Raw genomic sequence first — 23,679 nt, 5'->3', positions numbered from 1 at the left:
GGCTGTCTGATTTCACAAAACCAAACAAAATGAAATTCATTATCTTGTTTTAAAAAAAAAACAAATTTAACTGTCTTTTTTTCAAAGTATCAAAAAACAATAAATTAAATTTAGAAAACTAGGCTATTGTACACTAACCAACAGAAGTCTGTCGAAAGCTACCAGGGTTGAGAACTGTGGTTAATTAGTTATTTTCATGCTCCCTGAAGCCAAGTGTTGCACTTGGATTCCTGCACGTGTTGAGATCAGCTGGTGCAGACTTAGAGCTGAAATCTGGAGCCAACGAGAAGTCATTGTGCATTAACCACAGAAAGTTAGATACAGTGAGCATTTAGGAAGGCAAATGGTATGATAGCCTTTAGGGGATTGGAGTATAAGCATAGGGAAGCCTGCAGACATCACCTAGAGTACAGCGGATAATTTGAATCTCCTTACCCAAGGAAGGATATACCTGTCCTAGAGAGGAGCAACAAAGCTTCATGAGATTGATTCCTGGGATGAGAGAGTTGATTCCTAAGATGAGAGTTGTCCTGTGAGAAACTAAAGGCCCATTCCACTCATTCTCTTGAGTACAGAAGAATGAAAGTTGATTTCATAGAAACATAAAATTCTTAGCGAGCTTGAAAGGGTAGATACTGAGAGGTTGTTTTTGGTGTCTGTAGAGTCTTGAACTAGGGGGCATAATCTCAGATAAAGGGTCGGACATTTCGGACTGAGATGAGAAATTTCTTCACTTGAAAAGTTATGAATCTTTAGATTTATCTGCCTCGAGGATTGTGACTGCTTAGTTGTTGAGGATATTCAAGGCTGAGGCCGATAAATGCTTGATCTCATAGAAGATCACCATGCTCTTATTGAATGATGGAGCAGGCCTGAAGGGCTGAATGGCCTACTTTTGCTCCTATTTCTTGCTGCCATATGCATCAGTTTTGTAAGGAGTCTGCTTTTTTGAAAGTAGTACCGTTTTATATATATATATTAAGATTAAGCACAACTTGGTTTTTGTATTATAAATTGGATAGGATAGAAACTAGGAGCAGGAGTAGGCCATTTGGCCCTTGGAGCCTGCTCCGCCATTCATTATGATCATGGCTGATCATGCAACTCAATAGCCTGCCCCCGCTTTCTCCCCATACCCTTTGATCCCTTTTGCCCCAAGAATTATATCTAACTCCTTGAAAACATACAATGTGTTTTGGTCTCAACTACTTTCTGTGGTAACGAATTCTACAGGCTCACCACTCTCTGGGTGAAGAAATTTCTCCTGTCCTAAATGGTCTACCCCATATCCTCCGACTGTGACCCCTGGTTCTGGACTCCCCCAATATCAGGAACATCCTTCCTGCACTTACCCTGTCTAGTCCTGTTAGAATTTTATAAGTTTCTATGAGATCCCCCCTCATTCTCCTGAACTCCAGCGAATATAATCCTAATCAACTCAATCTCTTCTCATATGTCAGTCCTGGCATCCCAGGAATCAGCCGGGTAAACCTTCGCTGCAATCCCTCTATAGCAAGTATATCCTTTCTCAGATAAGGAGACCAAAACTGCACACAATATTCTAGGTGTGGTCTCACCAAGGCCCTGTATAATTGCAGCAAGACATCCTTGTCCCTGTACTCGAGTCCTCTGGCTATGAAGGCCAATGTACCATTTGCCTTCTTTACCGCCTGCTGCACCTGCATGCTTACCTTCAGCATGGTGTATGAGGACACCCAGGTCTCGTTGCACATTCCCCTCTCCCAATTTATAGCAATTCAGATAATAATCTGTCTTCCTGTTTTTGCTACCAAAGTGGGTAACCTCACATTTATCCACATTATACTGTATCTGCCATGCATTTGCCCACTCACTCAGCTTGTCCAAATCACACTGAAGCATCTGTGCAACCTCCTCACAGCTCACCCTCCCACTCAGCTTTGTGTCATCTGCAAATTTGGAGATATTACATTTAGTTCCCTCATCTAAATCATTAATTTATATTGTGAATAACTGGGGTCCCAGCACCGATCCCTGCGCTACCCCACTTGTCACTGCCCGCCATTTGGAAAAAGACCTGTTTATTCCTACTCTTTGTTTCCCATCTGCCAACCAGTTTTCTATCCATCTCAGTACACTACCTACAATCCCATGCGCTTTACTTTTACATGCCAATCTCTTATGTGGGACTTTGTCGAAAGCTCCTGAAAGTCCAAATAAACCACATCAACTGGCTCCCCTCATAAACTCTACTAGTTACATCCTCGAAAAATTCCAGTAGATTTGTCAAGCATGATTTCCCTTTCATAAATCCGTGCTGACTCTGATCGATTCTGCCACTGTTTTCCACGTGCTCGGCTATTAAACCTTTTATAGTGGACTCTAGAATTTTCCTCACTACCGACGTCAGGTTGACTGGCCTATAATTCCCTGTTTTCTCTCTGCCTCCCTTTTTAAATAGTGGGGTTACGTTAGCTACCTTCCAAACTGCAGGAACTGTTCCAGAGTCTATAGAATCTTGGAAGATGACCACCCATGCATCCACTATTTCTAGGGCCGCTTCCTTAAGTACTCTAGGATGTAGATTATCAGGCCCTGGGGATTTATCGGCCTTCAATCCCATCAATTTCCCCAACACCATTTCCCAACTAATACTGATTTCTTTCAGTTCCTCCCTCTCACTAAACCCTGTGTTGCCCAACATTTCTGGTATGTTATTAGTGTCCTCCTTTGTGAAGACAGAACCAAAGTATGTATTTAGTTGGTCAGCCATTTCTTTGCTCCCCATTATAAATTGCCCTGTTTCTGACTGTAAGGGACCTACATTTATCTTCACCAATCTTTTTCTCTTCACATATCTATAGAAACTTTTACAGTCAGTTTTTATGTTCCCTGCAAGCTTACTCTATTTTCCCCTTCTTAATCAATCCCTTGGTCCTCCTTTGCTGAATTCTAAACTGCTCCCCATCCTCAGGTCTGTTGTTTTTTCAGGCCAAATTGTATGCCTCTTCCTTGCATCTAACACTGTCTCTAATTTCCCTTGTAAGCCATGGTTTGGCCATCTTTCCTGTTTTATTTTTGCGCCAGACAGGAATAAACAATTGTTGCCGTTCACCCATGCGCTCTTTGAATGTTTGCCATTGCCTATCCACCGTCATCCCTTTAAGTAACGTTTCCCAGTCCATCATAGCCAACTCGCGCCTCATACCATCGAAGTTTCCTTTATTAAAATTCAGGACCCAAGTCTCAGAATCAACTACGTCACTCTCCATCTTGATGAAGAATCCTATCATATTATGGTCGCTCATCCCCAAGGGGCCTGGCACAACTAGATTGCCAATTATTCCTTTCTCATTACACAATATACAGTCGAGGATGGCCTGTTTTCTCGTTGGTTCCTCAGTGTATTGGTCCCGAAAAACATCCCGTATACACTCCAGGAATTCCTCCTCTACGGTATTGTTACTAATTTGATTTGCCCAATCTATATGCATATTAAAGTCACCCATAATTACAGATGTTCCTTTCTTGCATGCATCTCTAATTTCCTGTTTAATGCCATTCCCAACATCACTACTACAGTTTGGGGGTCTATATACAACCCCCACTAACTTTTTTTCCCCCTTAGTGTTTCTCAGCTCTACCCATACAGATTCCACATTGTCAGAGCTAATATCTTTCCTCACTATTGCGTTAATTTCCTCTTAACCAGCAATGCAACTCCACCGCCTTTTCCTTTTTGTCTGTCCTTTCTAAATACGGAATACCCCTGGATGTTCATTTTCCATCCCTGGTTACCCTGCAGCCATGTCTCAGTAATCTGGACTATATCATACCTGTTTACATCTATAATGGGGCATGAGATAATTGGGCAATGATTCTAATTACAGACAGTGACCTTAATCAGACATACCGTATGAACATATGAATTAGGAGTGGGAGTAGGCCATTTGGCCCCTTGAGCCTGTTCTGCTATATGATAAAATCATGGCTGATCTGAATCTGACCTCAACTCTCTATTTTCCTGACTATCCCCTACAACCTTTTGATTCCCTTGTCAATCAAGACTCAATCTAACTCAACCGTAAAATTATTCAATGACCCTGCCACCACTGCTCTCTGGGGAAGAGAATTCCACAGACTAACGACCACTCAACTTTGTTCTGTGTTCAATTTAATGGTTGTGGAAAAAGCAGTGTATTGAAGCCATTTTTTTTCCTCAGTCACCTTCATAGAAAAGCACTTCCTGGTGAATATTGCACAGCGAAGTGTTCTTTTATAGGCTCTCTGCTCAATTCTATGTAAGTGATGTTAATTCTATCAGCAGTTGTGGAACACAATATTCTAGTAAAGGTTGATTATTGAAGGTCTTGCCCTTCTGCAGGCCAGTAAAAGAGGCTTTTGAGAATGAACACTAATTGTGCCTTTACAGTCAGTGCTGATGTTCAGCTGGCAGCAGTCCTTAGAATAAATGGATGTCTGATTATGTCGGGAGGTGCGCATTTCCAAAGTGTCACTTGTGCTGCACATACAATACATTAACAAGAAACTAGTTTCCATAGCTTCATTGTCTTATGACCACTTATATGACAAGCAATAAGAAACCCTGCATTTAAACTAAGTGTTCCTGTCCCCTGTGAAGTACATGAAGACCTTTTCTATTTGACTTTAAATTCAATATTTTTCCCCAAATTCTCAAAACCCAAGTTCTAGTTACATATGGTATGGAATTGCTAACTTCTTTTGGCCTTTGATGTTACTTTATACCTGTATTATAGATACTGGAACTATATTTGAGCGCATGACATAGCAAGTTTTATTATTGAAGGAGATCATGTTACATTTAAGTCTTAAGTGACCACATCACTGATAACACAGTTTTACTTCTTGTTTTTATTCATCCTGCTGCTAAAGCCCCTAATATCTCTCTGGGATGGTGATTTCATCGTGTTGAACTCCTTATCTTCAATAGCAGTAAATGCCACTCATTAAAAGTGAGGAGCGAAGATGGGAACACTGGAATCATGGGTTAATCATGTGAGGGTGGTTTCTAGCATTATCTTGATGACTGAGTGACAGAAACTAGGAGCAAATTTGTTGCTTCTTAACTGGTGTGGAGGGACTTACTGCCTTTCGTAAAGCCTATTTAAAATAAAATTCTAAATAGCCAAATAGCTAAATAGCCTTAGTATTTATCAATTATTTCTATAAACATGGTGGCTTAAAAATGGTGAGAAATGGGCACTTAATATTGAAGGATATAATGTGTTCAGAAAAGATTGAGAAGGAAGAAAAGGGAGGTAGGGTGGCAGTACTGATTTAGCAAAGACATTGTAGTGTTCGAAAGAAGGGATTTCCTTGTGGGGGCAAGGACAGAATACATTTAGAGTTGAGGAGCAAAAAGGGTTTGATCATGCTACTGAGGGTATTCTTTAGGCCTCCAAACAGTGAGTGATGGGTAGCGGATCCAGTCTTAGGGAAATCACAGAAATGTGCAATATAAGTTTTAATTTAATTTAGGAGAGGAAGAATGTGCAGGGCTGTGGGGAGAGGTCGGGTGTGGCACTAGGTAAATAGCTCCTTTGGAGAGTCAGTACAGGCACTACAGGCTGAATGACCATCTTCTGTGCTGTAACCATTCTGTGAACTATAGAATGATGATATTGGGGGACATTATCCCAATCGATATTTGGGTAATTAATATTAGAGAAAAGGGTAAGGAGGGGGGAGGAATTTCTGAAATGTGTTCAGGAGAGCTTCCTTGATCAGCATATTTTCAGCCCAAATAGAACAGAGGTATTGCTGGATCTGCTGCTGGGAAATAAGGTGGATAAAGCAGACCAAGTGCCGGTTGGGGAACACTTGGTTAAGAGTGATCATCGTATCATATCGTAACATTTAGATTAGTAATGGAGAAAAGTGAGGAATGATATAAAGTAGGATGTCTAGATTGAAGAAGGACTAATACCAAGCAATGAGAAGGGATCTAGCCAGATCATTACAAGTTTAGATAAGGTAGATTAAGAAAAGCTGTTCCTGTAAGCTGATGGTATGTGGGCTAGGGGACTCATTAAAGGCTTTGGGCAAGCGATGCAGGGGGAATGTGAGAAGGACCTTTTTTACGCAGTGCATGGTAACGACCTGGAGCTCACGACTCAAAGGGCGTGATCTGGAACTTGCTGCTCACAAGGGTGGTGAAAGCGGAAGCGATCTCTGATTAATAAAGGAAGTTGATGGACACTTGAAGAAAATAAACCTGCAGGGCCATAGGGATAGACCAGGAGAGTGGGACTGACTACATTGCCCCTGGGAGAGCCGGCATGGACTCTTTGGGCTGAATGGCTGCCTCCTGTGCTGTAAATGACTCTGACTCTAAGTGATTTGGATTTTAAGATTTCATATGTTTTTTTTGTTCATGAAATAATTGGACCAATTGTTGTAGGCTGGCATAGATTGGGACCTGAATATTGAAGGGTATTTGACTTTTAAGAAGGATAGGAAGTTAGGAAAAGGTGGAGGGGTTGTTCTGTTAATTAAAGACGATATTAGCAGAATAGAGAGGGAGAGCAGAGATGAGGAATCATAAAGGCAAGAAGTCACTTGTGGGAATTGTGTACAGGCCTCCTAATACTAATGATACAGGAGGATGGGGTATCAATGAAGAAATAGTGGGAGTTTGTCAGAAAGATACGGCGATTATCATAGGGGATTTTAATCCATATATAGACTGACAAAATCAGATGGGCAAAGGTAGTGTATGTGGCGAACTCATAGAATGTTTTCAGGATAGATCGTAGATTACGTATTGAAGCCAAGTAGGCAGCAGGCTATACAAGACCTGGAATTGTCCAATGAGATGGGATGAATTAATGACCTCAGAGTGAAGGCGCTCTTAGGTAGCAGTGATCATAATATGATTGAAATTTACATTCAGTTTGAGGAAGAGAAGAGTGAGTCTAAGACTAGTATTTTAAACTTCAATAAGGGCAATTACGAGGGCATGAAAGCAGAGCTAGCAAAAGTGAACTGGCAATTTAGTTAAGGGATAGGTCAATAGAGATGCTGTGGCAGACACTTAAAGGGATATTTCCGAATACAACAAGAGAGAAAAATTCCAAGGGAGGACCCACCATCCATGATTAATTAAAAAAGCTCGTGATAGTATCAAACTTAAAGCGTATCATTGCTCAAAAATGGCTGGCAGGTCAGTAGATAGACCAGAATATAAACAGCAAAGAATGATTAAAAGATTAATAAGGAGGGAAAAATTGGAGTATGAGAGAAAACTAGCTTGAAATATCAAGACAGATCATTTTCTATAGATATTTTTAAAAGAAAAGAGTAAACAAATTGAGCATTGGTCCTATAGAAAGTAATCTGGAGAGTTAATAATGGAAAATTTGAAAATAACAGATGAATTGAACAAGTATTTTGCATTGGTCTTCACTATAGAGGATACAAATAACATCCCAGAAATAGCTGTGTCTGGAATTAGAAGGGGGAGCTCAAGAAAATTACGATCACCAGGTAATTGGAACTTGTCAACCCTCAGTTCCAACAATTTGCTGAGTACCCAAGTCCTGATGGATTTCATCCTAGGGTCTTAAAAGAAATGGCTCGTGAGGTAGTTGATCCGTTGGTTTTAATTTTTCAAAATTCACTACATTTGGGGAAAGTTCCACTAGATTAGAAAATAGCTAATGTAACTCCTTCATTCAAAAAGGAAGACAGAAAACAGGCAGCTGTAGGCCAGTCGTAGGGAAAATGCGAGAAGCTATTATTAAAGATGTTATAACAGGGCACTTCGATAAATTTAAGATAATCAGGCAGAGTCAACATGGTTTTGTGAAAGGGAAACCATGTTTAGCCAATTTATTGGAGCTATTTGAAGAAGCAGCAGATGCTGTGGATAAAGGGGATCCAGTGGATGGACTGTACTTAGATTTTCGGAAGACATTTGATATGGTGTCTCTTCAAAGGTTATATCGGAAAATAAAAGTTCATGGTATAGGGGGTCACGTATTGGCATGGATAGAAGATTGGCTGGCTAACAGGAAACAGAGAAGGCATAAATGGGTCATTTGGCAGGATATGATGACTAATATAGAAACATAGAAAATAGGAGCAGGAGCAGGCAATTCGGCCCTTCGAGCCTGCTCCACCATTCATCATGATCATGGCTGATCATCCAACTCAGTAGCCTGCTCCCGCTTTCTTCCCATATCCTTTGATCCCTTTCGCCCCAAGAGCTATATCTAATTCCTTCTTGAAAACATACAATGTTTTGGCCCCAGCTACTTTCAGTGTTAACGAATTCCACAGGCTCACCACTCACCGGGTGAAGATATTTCTCCTCATCTTAGTCCTAAATGGTCTACCCCTTATCCTCAGACTGTGACCCCTGGCTCTGGTCTCCCCCACCATCGGGAACATCCTTCCTGCATCTACCCTGTCTCGTCCTGTTCGAATTTTATAGGTTTCTATGAGATTCCCCCCTCATTCTTCTGAACTCCAGCAAATGTAATCCTAACCAACTCAATCTCTCCTCCTATGCCAGTCCCACCATCCAAGGAATCAATCTGGTAAACTTTCACTGCACTCCCTTTGTGGCAATAACATCTTTCCTCAGAGAAGGAGACCAAAACTGCACACACTATTTCAGGTGTGGTTTCACCAAGGCCCTGTATAATTGCAGCAAGACATCTGCTCCAGTATTCGAATCTTCTGGCTATGAAAACCAACATACCATTTGCCTTCTTTATTGCCTGCTTGCACCTGCATGCTTACCTTCAGCGACTGGTGTACCAGGACACCCAGATCTTGTTGCACATTCCCCTCTCTCAATTTATAGCCATTCAGATAATCTGCCTTCCTGTTTTTGCTACCAAAATGGATAACCTCACATTCATCCACATTATACTGCACCTGCCATGCATTTGCCCACTCACTCAGCTTGTCCAAATCACACTGAAGCATCTCTGAATCCTCCTCACAGCTCACCCTCCCACCCAGCTTTGTGTCATCTGCAAATTTGGAGATATTACATTTAGTTCCCTCATCTAAATCATTAATATATATTGCGAATAGCTGGAGTCCCAGCACCGATCCCTGTGCTACCCCACTAGTCACTGCCTGCCATTTGGAAAAAGACCAATTTATTCCTACTCTTTGTCTCCTGTCTGCCAACCAGTTTTCTATCCATCTCAATACACTACCCACAATCCCATGCGCTTTAATTGTACACGCTAATCTCTTATGCGGGACTTTGTTGAAAGCCTTCTGAAAGTCCAAATAAACCATATCCACTAGCTCCCCCTCATCAACTCTACTAGTTACATCCTCAAAATTCCAGTAGATTTATCAAGTATGATTTCCCTTTCGTAAATCCGTGCTGACTCTGTCCGATTCTGCCACTCTTTTCCAAGTGCTCAGCTATTAAATCTTTTATAATGGACTCGAATTTCCCCCACTACCGACGTCAGGCTGACTGGTTTATAATTCCCTTTTTTCTCTCACTTCCCTTTTTAAATCATGGGATTACATTAGCTACCCTCCAATCTGTCGGAACTGTTCCAGAGTCTATAGAATCTCGGAAGATGACCACCAGTGGGCCACAGGGATCTGTGCTGGGGCCTGAACTCTTTACAGTTTGCCTCAATGATAAAGGATTTGGATGAAGGTTTCTAAATTTGCTGATGATACAAAGATAGGTGGAAAGTAGGTTGTGAAGAAGACATAAGGAGGCTACAAAAGGATGTAGATTGGTTAGATGAGTGGGCAAAGATCTGGCAAATGGAGTATAATGTGGGAAAATAGGAGGTTGTACATTTTAGCAGAACAAATGTGTAAAAAAAAAAGCATATTATCTAATTGGTGAAAGATAAAACAGCTCCTGAGATGCAGAGGGACCTGGATATCCTAGTGCATGAATCGCAAAAGATTAGCGGCAAGCAATTAGCAGAGCTAATAGAATGTTATCATTTATTGCAAGGGGAATTGGATACAAGAGTAGGGAGGTTTGCTTCACGTATACGAGGCACTAATGAGATCACATCTGGAATACTGTGTACAGTATTGGTCTCCTTATTAAAGGAAAGATGTAAATGCATTGGAAGCAGTTCAGAGAAGGTTTACCAGATCAATACCTGGAATGGGCGGGTTGGTTTATGAGGAAAGGTTGGACAGGACTAGGCTTGTATCCACTGGAGTTGAGAATAGTAAGATCCTGAGGGGTTTTGACAGGGTGGATGTGGAAAGAATGTTTCCTCTCTTAGGAGAAGCTAGAACTAGAGGCCACTGTTCAAAATAAGGGTTTGCCCATTTAAGACCGAGATGAGGAAAAACATTTTCTGAGGGTTGAGAGGCTTTGGAATTCTCTTCCTCAAAAGGTCGTTGAGGCAGAATCTTTAAATATCTTTACAGCAGAGGTAGATAGACTCTTGATTATCAAGGGGGTGAAAGGTTATTGGAGGCTGGCAGGAATGTGAAGTTGAGATTAAGATTAAATCAACCATGATCTTATTGAATGGCAGTTTAAATTAGCTTCACCAAAATGCTTATTGTGGGGTAATGTAATTCTTTTAACAAAATAGATTAAAACAAGCTGACTTGCTTAAAACCACTTTTATTGAAAGAAAAAGGTTCACATGCAAACGTTTTTACTCATGATTGCCTGGTTAAATGCATTGCCTGGTGCGTTACTGAGGTCAGCAGATGACAAAGTTCTTGGGTTTGCTTTGATATGTTCTAGATGTCAATTAAGGTAGCAATGAACTGTTACAAATTATGTGTCACTGAACTAACAGGAGGGAAATGAGTTTTCTGCTTCCAGTTGCAATGCAGCGATGCATAAATTCTGCACGTGAACATTTGCTGAGAAGAAAATTCAGGCTTGGCTGTGATGCCTGCACTGTCAAATATTGTGTTCTTCCCAGGTGTTACTGAAGGAATTACAAGTTGGGGAGAAGTGCCAGACAGCTGTAACTATTCATGGAACTTACTGCATGTAAAAGTCAAGATGGGGGTGCAGAATAGAAAGAGACATTCAATTTGCAGAACAGCATGGATAAGTAAAAAGAAGGTATATTAACGTACAGATTTTAACCCCCTCATAAAATCATAGAACAGTACAGTGCGGAAGAAGGCAGTTCAGCACACCAAGCCAATGTGGGCTCTTTCGAAGAGCTATTCGGGTCGTCTCAACCCATATCTTGCATTATTTTATCCTTCAAGTATTTACCCAATTCCCCTTTGAAGGCCAGTATTGAATTTCTATCCACCATGCATCAGACAGTGCATTCTAATTTCTAGCTACTTTTTGAATTTAAAAATAAACCATCACGTTAATCACCTTAAATCTGTGTCCTCTCATTATCTGCCAGTCAACTGTTGAAAAATATTGTTTCTTCTTTACTTATTTGGAACCCTTTATGATTTTAAAAGCCTCTTATCAAATCTCCTCTCAACCTTCACTGCTCGAAGAAGAATATCCAACTTCTCTAGCCTATCCACAAAACTGCAATCCCTTGTGCCCATAACAAAGTAAAACATGCCAACATTCACAGGAGCCTAACAAACAAAGTTTGACACTGAGACACATGAGATAATCGTGCAAATGGCCAACATCTTGTTCAGAGGCAGGTTTCAAGGAGCATCTTAGAAACAAAAAAAGTAAAACCAGAGAAGTTTAGAGAGAATTCCAGCGCATAGAGTTTCAGCAGTTGAATATGATCGGCGCAGGCTTGGAGGACTGAAGGGCCTGTTCCTGTGCTGTACTTTGCTTTGTTCTTTGTTCTTTGAAGGTTCAACCACCAATGGTGGAGTGATTTAAATCAGGGATGCTCAAATGGGCAGAATTGGAGGAATCCAGATATCTTGGTGAGTTGTTGGGCTGGAGGAGATTACAGAGATGGGAGGGGCAGGGCCTAGGAAATAAGGATGATAGTGTTAAAATCAAGACTTTGCTTAACTAGGGGCTAATGTAGCTTAACTAGCGCAGGGGTAACTATTGAAATGAACTTGGTGCGAGTTGGGATAATTGCATCAGTTTTGAATAAGCTTACATTTATGGAAGATGGGAAGGGTGGAAGATGGGAAACTGATCAGGAGCCTATTGGAAGAGACAAGTCTAGAGGTAACAAAGGCATGGATGAGACTCCAAGCAGCAGATGAGCTGAGACAGGGTTGGAGTTTGGCAATCCCACCTAATTAAGAAGTGGCAACCCAAGTAGGCTCTGATGAACCTGTGTGATGTACCTTGACTTTCAAAGACTTTTCATAATGTATCATAAGAAAGGCCACTAATTAATTCAAAGCTGTGGCCATTTAAGAAAACACTGGGAACAAATAAGAAGCTGACTGAAGGACCAGATACAAGTATACCCACTGTTTCTAAATTAGAAATGTGACCTGGAATTGGATACTCAAATTAGCACAGGATGTTAAAATAGGAGGGCAGTGGAATTGGATCAGAAATTACACAATCAATTGGGAAAAAATATGCAAGTTGGCAGATGAAAGGGAGATGAAATTTAAAGCAGACAAGTGCAAAGTACTGCACATAGGAAAGAAAAATAGCCACAGCGCTTCATGAGCTGTGTTGAAATAAAGGATGAACCAATAAAAACCAAAACACTTAATAAATAAGCAAAAGTCAATAGAATGTTGAATTACATAGCCAAAACAGTAGACTATTAGAGAAGATAACAATCAAACTTTATAATGTTCTGCATATGGTTTTTGACCTCAACAGTACATTTGGAGGAAGCCACTAAATGGAGATGAGGTGCTTTTTCCATACAGAGGAAGTTAGAGAAAGTCAGGAGATGATTCAGCTGAATCAACTCTGCCACACATATCAGCTACTGATTTCAACAGCATAGACCTGGGAAATTGTTATTTGCTGTTTCAAATTTATTGGATGTGTTTGTATTTCTTTTCAATAAGATGTTTGGGCGATACTTTGCAATTTTGAAGTCATGAGGGTGTTTGATTTAAGCTACAAAACAATTGATTTCTGTGATAATTGGCAAGCATATGCACTATATGTTAATGCTTACGTGTTTTCTTATGGATTTTGTTGTTGCAATGCTAGAATGATAGTTCCCTGACCTATACTCACTTGTCTACCAGGATTTTTTTTATTGTCATGGTGATTTATGACTTCAACTGAGTGTCTTGTTACTTGCTGATCAAATTGGATAGTAGTGCTTTGGAGTGGGGAAAGGACTTAATTGAAAATAACACCATGTGGTGTTGCGTCATGTAACTTTGAGCATTTTGCATTGAGCTATTTTGAATTTATAAGAAATCTTAGGTGATTTGTATGAAATATATGCCAAATGTGAACACTGCAGCAAGCCAGCAAAAAAGCTAGAAATATATCTTCATTCTGTTCATGACTGTTTGCTAGTTATGTGGTATCTTTATCTTTATCCACATTGTAAAGAGCAAATTTAGATAAAGTTTGCTTCCATTGGGTAAAATGCCCGAAGTAGTCTAAAGGTTAGATTGAAATTTTATCAGTGCTGTTGATTGAATAACCGTTGATTCTCATTGGATCACTTTAAAAAAAAAAGTGGTACTGAATGCCAATATGTGTGCGTATCCATTACAATTACATGACAGAGGAAATGGAACGGGTTCTAGTTCAAAAACCTGAGTATGTTACTTATGCTCAAATACCGGATTTGTGGGTCAATTGTTGCTGATCTGTGCAAGCAATCTATTCGAATTTATGATGCAATTTTAGTAAAAAGCACACAAAGCAGTTTCCTTCAGTTGAAATGCCTTTTGAGCCTAATTATGAGAAGTGAATCTCACTTCTTTACAGAATAAAGCAGAAAAATGAAAAAAAAGTATTGTGTGTGATTTCAAGCAAAGCTGCCACCATTCTTACTGTAACTTATGCAGGCAAACTCTGTCTTCAGTTTAATATTGATTGTGCCTGCAGTGTGTTGCATCTCTACCCACTCAGCCTATTGAAAAAAAGTGGTGCTTTCTTCTAACCCTGAAATTGTGCGTAACCATGCACAAATTGACTCATCTTTTTTCTAAAAGTAATGTACAATTTTCTGGAAAAGAAAAAATGTGCATCTACATAACATCTTGCACACTCACCGAGCACCCCAAAGCACTACACAGTTACTGAATTGCTTTCGTGACTGTTGTTTTGTAGACAGACATGGCAACCAATTGGTGCTCTGCATGGTCCCACAAAGGGTATGCAAATGATATTCAACATTGTCTGAAGGGGGTGGCCAGTGAAAATTTTGTTTCAATTGCCAAGATCAGGTGTCCTTGTTTGAGCGCAACAGGTTTTAAAAAAAAACTGATATAACTGTTTAACTTAGAAGACAAGATCAGACAGGTTTCCTTGAATTTTGGGGGGAAAAAAGAGGATTTTTTTTTTGTATTTAACTCGATATCAAGTCATAAAATAAAAATGCACTGGCTTTCACACAATTGAGGTTCACACGCACACTGAATTCGGCAATCCTGCTGCTTTTACTTGGTAGCCATGTTTCTTTTGACGAGAGGTGGTTTATAGTTGTCGACGGATCGTTTATCTGTTCTTTAGGGGACAACAGTGCTATGTCGAGTTTTTAAAGTCTCTGTCTACAGTATCTGGATAACCAAATTCAGCAGACAGGTTTCAAAAAAGTTTCAAGTTAGATGGAGAGAGAGAGGAAAAAAAACCACTCAGTCTTGTTCCTTCAACATATCCATTGCTTGACCTGTTCTGCAGAGAAAGCGAATGCTTAAAACGCACAAAAGATTGGGTTGACACATGATCACCTCTCTCCAGCTGCCCCATTATCCAAATAAGGTCATGGCTAGTGTATTCCAAACATAATTTGATTATATCATGGCTGGGAATTCCTCGCCCAAGTGATTATGCCCAATGGTTTGTCTCCACCCAGTTGAGTACACAGGTGATTGTCTGGGTGTTTGCTAATGGGATAGGAGATGGCCTCCATTCATCCCCTTTCCAGGCCATTCTCCCTGGTGCGGTTTTGCAGACAGATTGTCTCTGTCTCAATAGTTTTGAAATGTGGCTTTATCTTTTTTGAAAAAAATCAGGGGCTTCCAACCAGTAAATTCAAGTCGTTTTTTTCAAATAAAGCACATCAGAGTTTTCACAACACAGTTTTTATGACAGATCCGTAAGAAATGTGAAGAAACTAACGAAGAACTTCCACTTCTTTCATCTCAGCTTAGCCGTTCTCCATCTGTTGAGGTGACATGCCACACTAATTCCTCCGACTTGAAATGGACCTCTCGCATCCTGTCTGATGCCTCCGTGAGACTTGACTTTGTCCTTTTGTGTGAAGCACTAATTCCTTTAAATAATGCTCAGTTAAAATGCATGATTAGATTTTTTTTTATTCATTCACGGTACTTGGGCTTTGCTGGCTGAGCCAGCATTTATTGCCCATCCCTAGTTGCCCTTGAAAAGGTGCTGGTGATCTGCCTCCTTGAATCCCTGCAGTCCGTGTGGTTTAGGTACACCTACAGTGCTGTTAGGAAGGGAGTTCCAGGATTTTGACCCAGCGACAGTGAAGGAACGGTGATATATTTCCATGTCAGGATGTTTAGTTACTTGGAGGGGAACCTCCAGGTAGTGGTCTTCCCATTTTTCTGCTGCGCTTGCCCTTCTAGTTGGTGGCAGTCATAGGTTTGGAAGGTGCTGTCTAAGGAGCCTTGATGAATTCCTGCAGTGCATCTTGTAGATGGTACACACTGCTGCTCCTGTGCGTCGGTGGTGGAGGGAGTGAATGTTTGTGGAAGTTCTGCCAATCAAGCTGGCTGCTTTGTCCTGATGGTGTCCAGCTGTTGTAGGTGTTGTAGAAGCTGCATTCATACAGGCAAGTGGGGAATATTCCATCACACTCCTGACTTGTGCCTTGTAGATGGTGGACAGGCTTTGGAGAATCAGGAGGTGAGTTACTCGTCGCATGATTCCTAGCCTCTGACCTGCTCTTGTAGCCTCAGTATTTATATGGCTAGTCCAGGTCAATGGTAACCCCCAGGGCGTTGATCATGGGGGATTCATTGATGGTAATGCCATTCAACATAAACGAGCGATGGTTGGATTCTCTCTTGTTGCAGATGCCTGATACTTGTATGGCGTGAATGTTACTTGCCACTTGTTAGGCGAAGCCTGGATATTGTCCAGGCTATGCTGCATTTGGACATGAACTGCTTCAGTATTTGAGGAGTTGCGAATGGTGCTGAACGTTGTGCAGTCATCAGCGAACATCCCCATTTCTGACCTTATGATGGAAAGAAGGTCGTCGATGAAGCAGCTGAAGATGGTTAGGCCAATGACACTACCCTGAGGGACTCCTGCAGTGATGTCCTGGAGCTGAGATGACTGACCTCCAACATCCTACATACCATAACCCAGTTAAGATGGGTGGTAGTACAGCTAGAAATCCAGTGTCACATTCTTTATTCATGTGGCTAAATTCTGTTTCCTTTCGATCGCAAGCCCTTGGTGCACAGAGCATCCAGTCCTGTCACAGTGCATATATTTTCTACACACTTCATGTTAATATTATATTGATCATGGGGACTCTATAATTGTGTGTTCGTGTGTCTGTGTGTGTGTTAAATTGTGGTTGTTGAGCTTTGAGGGTCATTTTATAATGTGTATCAGTTTTGGTCCCCTTATCTAAAGAAAGATACACTAGCATTGGAGGCAGTCCAGAGAAGGTTCACTAGGTTGATTCCGAGTATGGAGGGATTTTGTTATGAGGAGAGATTGAGTAGGTTGGGCATATACTCATTGACGTTTAGAAGAATGAGAGGTGACCATATTGAAATATATAATATTCTTAGGGAGCTTGACAGGGTAGATGCTGAGAGGTTTTTTTCCCCTTGTGTGTGAGTCTAGGACCAGATGGCATAATCTCAGAGTAAGGGGTCACCCATTTAAGACAGAGATGAGGAGGAATTTCTTCTCTCAGAGCATAGTTAATCTGTGGACTTCTTTACCGCAGAGGGCTGTAGAAGCTGAGTCGTTAATTATATTCAAGGTGGAGATAGACGTTTTTAATCAGTAAGGGAATCAAGGGTTATGAGGAAAAGGCAGGAAAGTGGAGTTGAGGATTATCAGATCAGCCATGATCTCATTGAATAGCGGAGCAGACTCGATGGACCGAATGGCCGAATTTTGCTCCTGTGTCTTATGGTCTTATCTCTAGAAAAAACGCTTGTGAATTGTGTAAAAGATTAAGATCCAGTTCTATCCTTCACCGCCTGGCTTTCTGGAATAGGACGTTTGAGAGCAAGCGATTGCCCTAAAGCCACATCCATACTTGACTATGTATTGAATTTGGTTCCCCCTTTTTAAGCATGTTGCTTAAAACAGGGTACCAAGGAAGAACTGATTGGTTTTTGCAAAGATGCAGATCTGGGTCCTGGAATTTTTTTTAAAGGATCTATTAATATTGACAGATAGGACAAATTGACTCTCTTTTAGAATGTTGATTGTTTGTGGGTTGTCTCAGTTGCTGTGGTGCAATTTGTCATAGCTGTCAACGATATGAACAAGGTTTTCAGAGCAGGTTGTTGGATGTGGATTGGCCTGAAGCCTCCACAGGAAGATGGGAGCTCTTGGTAAAAATATTTATTTTTTCAACTTTGAGAAGCTTTGGAAGAGCTGCAAAGTTGTAATAACATTGAGCATGGTGGTGGCATGCACTCTATTCAGTGCACTTTTCCCTAGTTACTAGTTGCATTCCTCTATAACTTTGGTCATTAATGTGTATCATGCTGCCAGAACCTGTTTCAATACCTGACCCAAATTTAAGATAAAAGACTTCTTTCACTGAGAAATAGTTTGAGATTGTCAAGACTTTCAATATAATGAAGAGCAACTACAAACCAGCAAACATTTTCTGCCAATTTTGCCTCGTCTTTGGCTTTAATAAAAGCATTTAATTTAAAATCCCACTTTTTTCAACAGCTGAAATCATATTAATCAAAGTATCATTGTTTTTTGTTTCCTAGGTTCACCAAGAATCTGTCACCAGATAAAATTAATTTGAGTACCCTCAAAGGTGAAGGTCAGCTGACCAACTTGGAGCTTGATGAAGAGGTACTGCAAAACATGCTGGATTTGCCCACTTGGTTGGCAATCACCAGAGTATTCTGCAACAAGGCTGCAATTCGGGTAAGAATCTGAAGTAAGATTAGTTCTATAGACAAGAATCCTGCTATCGGAAGGGGAACCAGAAAGGCAACTGTAGGGGCTATGCAGGGAAAATGACACCAGGGATCATTGTCAGTCTAAATAGACAACTAAACAGGCCTGGGAAATAAACTAGCATATCCCTTGTAGGTTCTGTATTTTAAGAAAAGTGACGATAAGCGCCATCATGCAACTGAAATGTTTTGAGATATGAGGGTTCCTCCCTTCAATTTTCTGGAATCCAAAAGAATTTCTAGGTTTTGAAACATCAAGTCTAGGGGTAAAGATTATTATTTATGCTCATGATGACTTGGATGTTAGGAAGCTAAAATGTACAACACATAAGCACATTATCATTATTGACCCTCATAGTTAGCACCTCAAAAAATTCAATCAAGTTTGTCGGATGCACTCTTCAGTGGCTTGTGAGGTGTTAGGCTTCCATTTTGGACAATTAGCCGAATAGAAAAACGTTCATTATTGATAAACCCAAAATTTCAAAGGGGTATAAAACTTGAAGCAGCAAATTTGTTATGAAAAATTATTGTCCCAGCTTTTCTGCTATTGCTCAGTTTTGATTCATTTATCATTTTAGACTTGCTGCACTCACCTCTCGATATTCTCAAAAATCCTGAAGGTTACTTCTTGATTAAAGTCTTTCAATGTTTGCAATTTTACGAGTGTCCAACCTAAAAAAAATTTCCACCTAAAAATGATGAAATACCAAATAGCAAGTAATTGGATAGGGAAGCGCCGTGCTAACTACAGCACCCAGAGGGAAGCACATTGTTATCTACAGCACCCAGAGGGACAGACAAGCTAAAACTGAGGGAAGCTGAGAATGTAGAACCATCAACTCTGGTTATAATGTGCCTACTTTTTAAAATGCTTGCAGAATTTTTTCCTCTGGCTTAGTTGCTAGACATAGGAGATTTTTTATCAACACTTTTATATGCATAACAAAACCTCCACTACCCAGGTTAGATATTACCTTGTAGGTTTATAATGAATGTAACTCAGTACATAATGAATAAACAGATGAATTATTTGGCGCAAGTAGAAAATTACAAATGTTCGTGTAAAACTTTGTTAAAAATCCTATTTAATACTTGAGTGCAGTGGGCTGAAAAACTAAATTGTATAACTGAATGGAAGAGGCAATTTAATGAAGTTTTAATGGTTGTGTAATGTGAAGATATGCTCAGAACTTTGTTATTGTTTTTTCAATTTATTTGTTTTATAATCCTTCGTGGTGGGTAGTGCAGTCAATTTTGAATAAAAATTATTTTCAGTGTTGCCAGGTGAAGAAAACATGAGAATAGTTCCAGGGATATGAGAGTTCAGTTATGAGGACAGAATGGTGAAACTGGAGCTGTTCTCCTTGGAAAAGAGAAAGTTGAGAGATTTGATCAAGGTGCTCGAAATCATGAGGGATCTGCACAGAGTGGATGGAGCGAAACTGTTCCTGTTGGTGGAAGGGTTGAGAACCAAAGGGTACTAATTTAAGGTGAATGGCAAAATAACCAGAGTTGACATGAGGAAAATCTTAATGCAGTGAGTGTTTAGGATCTGGAATACACTGTCTGAGTGTATGGTGGAGGCATATTTAATAGAAACCTTCAAAATGAAATTGTATGATTATCTGTTGAGAAAATATCTGAAGGGCTCCGGGGATAAGACAGGCGAATGGGACTAGCTGATGAGTTCTTACAGAGAGCTGAGAATGGATATGACAGGCTGATTGGCCTCCTTCTGTGCTGTTACCATTCTCTGAATCCCATTCAAATGATCATATGAATTAGGAGCAAGAGTAGGCTACTTGACCCTTCGAGCCTGCTCCACCATTCAATTAGATCATGGCTGATCTGACTGTAAGCTCAACTCCACATTCTCGCCAACCCCGATAACCTTGCACCCCGTTGCTTATCAAGAATCTATCTAACTCTGCCTTAAAAAGATTCATAGATCCTACTTCCACCGCCTTTTGAGGAAGACAGTTCCAGAGACTCTGAATCCTCTGAGAAAAAAAAACTCTCCTCATCTCTTTCCTAAGTGGTGACCCCTTATTTTTAAACAGTGACCCCTAGCACTAGATTCTCCCACAAGAGGAAACATCCTCTCCTAATCCACCCTCTCAAAACCCTTTAGGATTTTATGTTTAAATCAAGTCGTCTCTTATTCTTCTAAACTCCAGTGGGTACAAGCCAAGCTTGTCCAACCTTTTCTCATAAGACAACCTGCCCAATCTAGATCACAGTGCCATCACTGTTCAGGTTTTCTATGTTATTTGTAAATGGTTTTCCATTAGTGCACAAACTATTTGAACAACACTTCAATAAACTGCATATTTAATTACCTGATTATCTGAGAATATAACAAAGCTTTTGCAGGTGCCTGACACCCAATTTTAGTCAGTGCTGATTAACATTCAATGTTGACTTTGCCCTTCATGGTATATTGATGCATTAATATAACAATCATTCAAGTTTCTAATATAATTCCATGACCCTGGGCTCCTAGTTCTTCCAACTGCTGGAAGAATTGGAACTAGAGTTTTCTGCTCTGTTGGTGGCTTATGTTTCTTCTTGGATGTGGCAACCCCGCTAGGCCACTGGTACTGTGGAATTGTGCCTTTGGCTGGTAATGATGGGGGGGGTGGTGAAGAATGGAAATGCCATTGACTTGTGTTATTGTTGAAATAATTTTTTTTGTTTGTGAATGTTGGTGAATGCTGCAGTTTTCATACAATTTATAAATTCCTAACAAAACAAAATGTTTTGATCTAAAGCAAAGACTTGAAAAGCTAGTACAATATCCAGATGTAAACATTGAAACCCAAGCTGACTTTCTTTCACAGTTAAGTCATAGTTAAGTAATATACTTTTTGAAATGATACAATAAGACTTGGATCTTTAGAAAATTATCTTGGCCTTGGATGTGGGAGATGACTGGGGGCTGATAGTGATATTGGACCCCACTCTGCCCGCTGTTTGCTGTAGCTAAACAAAAAAGTACGTACATTTTTGTTTGAAAGCTTGATGTGGCACCAGGAGGAGCAAATGTGTTCCTCCCAGTTCCACCATACCCCTGAGTGCCGTTGCTGACCCATGACTGGGTCTCTTCCATTCTCCACCTCCCTCTGCTGCCATCCAGAATTTGCCTGAATCTGATGCTAGCTGAGGTAAGTGGCCTGAAATTGATTCTTTTGATTTGGATGTGCTGCCTCTGGAGGTGCAACAGATGCTGCCATTTTGCCCATATTACTGAAATAAGGTTCAAGGCACAATTTTGGTGATTGTAGCACCTCCTTGTTTAGGGATGCATTGTCTGTACAATATTTATTATGCATCCAAACATGCTCCTAACCAATTTCTACTACGCCTTGTCTTTCAAAACTGCCTCTGATAGTAGCAAAATAGTAAAAATTGAATTGAGATATTGTTGGCCATTGTTACTTGCCTCCTTAGACACTGATGCAAATCTAGCCCAGGCTCTTCATCTCAATAAGAACACATGCCTTTGGGTAAGCTTGTCTGATGTCTTCTCATCAGGCACCAAATTTATATTCAACCAAAAAGTTCAATCTTTAATAAGACCTAGTTTGGGCAATGGAGTGACACCAGCTTTTGACAGGTACTTCACCATAAGGAGAATTGTCACCAAAACATAGTCTTGCAAAACACCTTGCCGCCAACATCAATGAGATTAGCAGAGGACCAGGAGAAAATTGTTTGTTTGTTTGAGGAATGGTATTTGATAGGGAGGACCTATATAAAGGATGAGTTAGGAAGTTAAAATGGAAATTAAAAATAGAAAATGCTGGGCCACTGAAACAGGTTTTGAAGAAGGATCAGCGCCCAAAGTTATCTGCTGTCTCCACTGGAAGACTGGGATGGGTTTCATATTTTCTGTCCTTGTTTCTGATTTTCAGTATCTGCAACATTTTAGATTTTATGTTAGGTGAAAATGTTGTACTTATATTTAGTGGAAGACATGCATTTGAAATCGGGCATTCTGCTTATATTTTAAAAATGCTGATGCTTTTAAAACACGCTCTTTCGGTATGTAGTGATATTAAAATGTCACCCAGCCCCACAATCCTCAGGTATGAGTGCATGCCTAAATTCTGGCCTTTAGAGCATCCCTGATTTTAATTGCTCCATCATTGGTGACCCTGTTTTCAGCTGCCTAGGCTCTAAGCTCTGGAATACCCTCCCTAAAGCCCTCTGCCTCTCTACCCTTCTTTTCTTTAAGACATTGTTTAAAACTTACCTCTTTGACAAAGCTTTTGGCCATCTGCCATAATATTGTCTGATGTAGCATTGCTTTAACAATGATCTTGTGAAGTGCCTTTTATTATTATTACATTTTATTATGCTAAAGGTGGAGTGCTTACATATGTGTGTGTGTATATCACACTTTTTATGTACTTTGTCTTGATTGCATTATGAAATCTGCAGACTTCTCCACGTAAAAAGATAATTGAATGCTGCTGATATTTTTCCAATGGCACTGGTCCTGTGAAAGAAAATGACTGGATTTTTCCTGTGCAGCATTAACTTAATTTCTTCCCAGCATCAGATGGAGATGTCATCGCTCTTTGTTTGTCATGATAATGTCACTTCTCTTCAAGATAACTTGTCGCATTACTGCATGATGTCAACTGAAAAGGTTTACTGGAAGGTGATCTGTAGAATTAGAGAATTTCTTAAAATCCATGTCGAGCTATGTTCTATTCTGAATCTCTAAAATAGCATTCACATTTTGTGACATTTCATAAGTTTTAACTCAATTGCAGCTAGTGCCAGCAGGAGCCTCCAGTCTTGATTGTTATGAAATGTCAATAGATTTCTTAGGCAGTGTGAAATATTTCTGAGATTTTACTTACAGGACAAACCTGATAACTTGGTCCTTGTCAATGCAAGGTGTGGTCTAACTTTTGTACACTAAATATAGAAGTTGAAGTAGCTGTCTAATATTACATTTAAATTAATTGGTATATTTTGATTAGAAAGGTCATACTTTAGGTGGAAGCATTGAGCACTGCAGGGAGATTATATTCTCAGTTTGCAAGTTATTATTTCCTGTTTTTTGTATTTGCTGTCCTGTTACTTTCACTTAAGTGAGATGCAGTATCTCACCACACACTTGCATTGACTTGTATTACACAGATGATAAGCCTTGAAGGTGATCTTTGGCAGGCAGTCCAGTTGTCAGGAAATGCATCAGCATAGAGCTCATTCCTGACCTCACCAATGTCCACGTGCCTACTTGAGCGAGGGGTTGCTGGATAGGGATCAGGAGGAGGAATCTTGGACAATTTTCCTTTGCCAAAATTGGATGTTGGGATCAGCTGTAGCACCCTTACAAAGATCGGCTAATTTTGCATGCGTTAGTGATTGAACCTGATCGATTTGTCTCAGCTACTCATTAATATATTTGCTGAACCATTGGGAAGCAAAACAGTTAAGTGCAATATTAGGCAATGATGTAATTAATGGATT

General features: G+C 40.2%; 1 protein-coding gene across 6 annotated transcripts in view; it reads left to right on the top strand.

Moving 5' to 3' along the window:
- Positions 1 to 23,679, top strand: part of uhrf1bp1l (UHRF1 binding protein 1-like) — a 134,759-nt gene that overhangs the window by 15,417 nt on the left and 95,663 nt on the right. For all 6 annotated transcript variants that reach the window (XM_041202591.1, XM_041202593.1, XM_041202592.1 and 3 more), the window contains exon 2: positions 17,995 to 18,157. In XM_041202591.1, coding sequence (XP_041058525.1) covers positions 17,995 to 18,157 — 163 coding nt within the window. The remainder of the gene's footprint in view (positions 1 to 17,994; positions 18,158 to 23,679) is intronic.

The sequence above is a fragment of the Carcharodon carcharias genome, chromosome 13 (assembly GCF_017639515.1).
Source record: "Carcharodon carcharias isolate sCarCar2 chromosome 13, sCarCar2.pri, whole genome shotgun sequence".
In the NCBI taxonomy this organism is placed as follows: Eukaryota; Metazoa; Chordata; class Chondrichthyes; order Lamniformes; family Lamnidae; genus Carcharodon; species Carcharodon carcharias.
The sequence above is the reverse complement of the archived record's forward strand: the minus strand, read 5'-3'. Positions and strand labels throughout refer to the sequence as shown.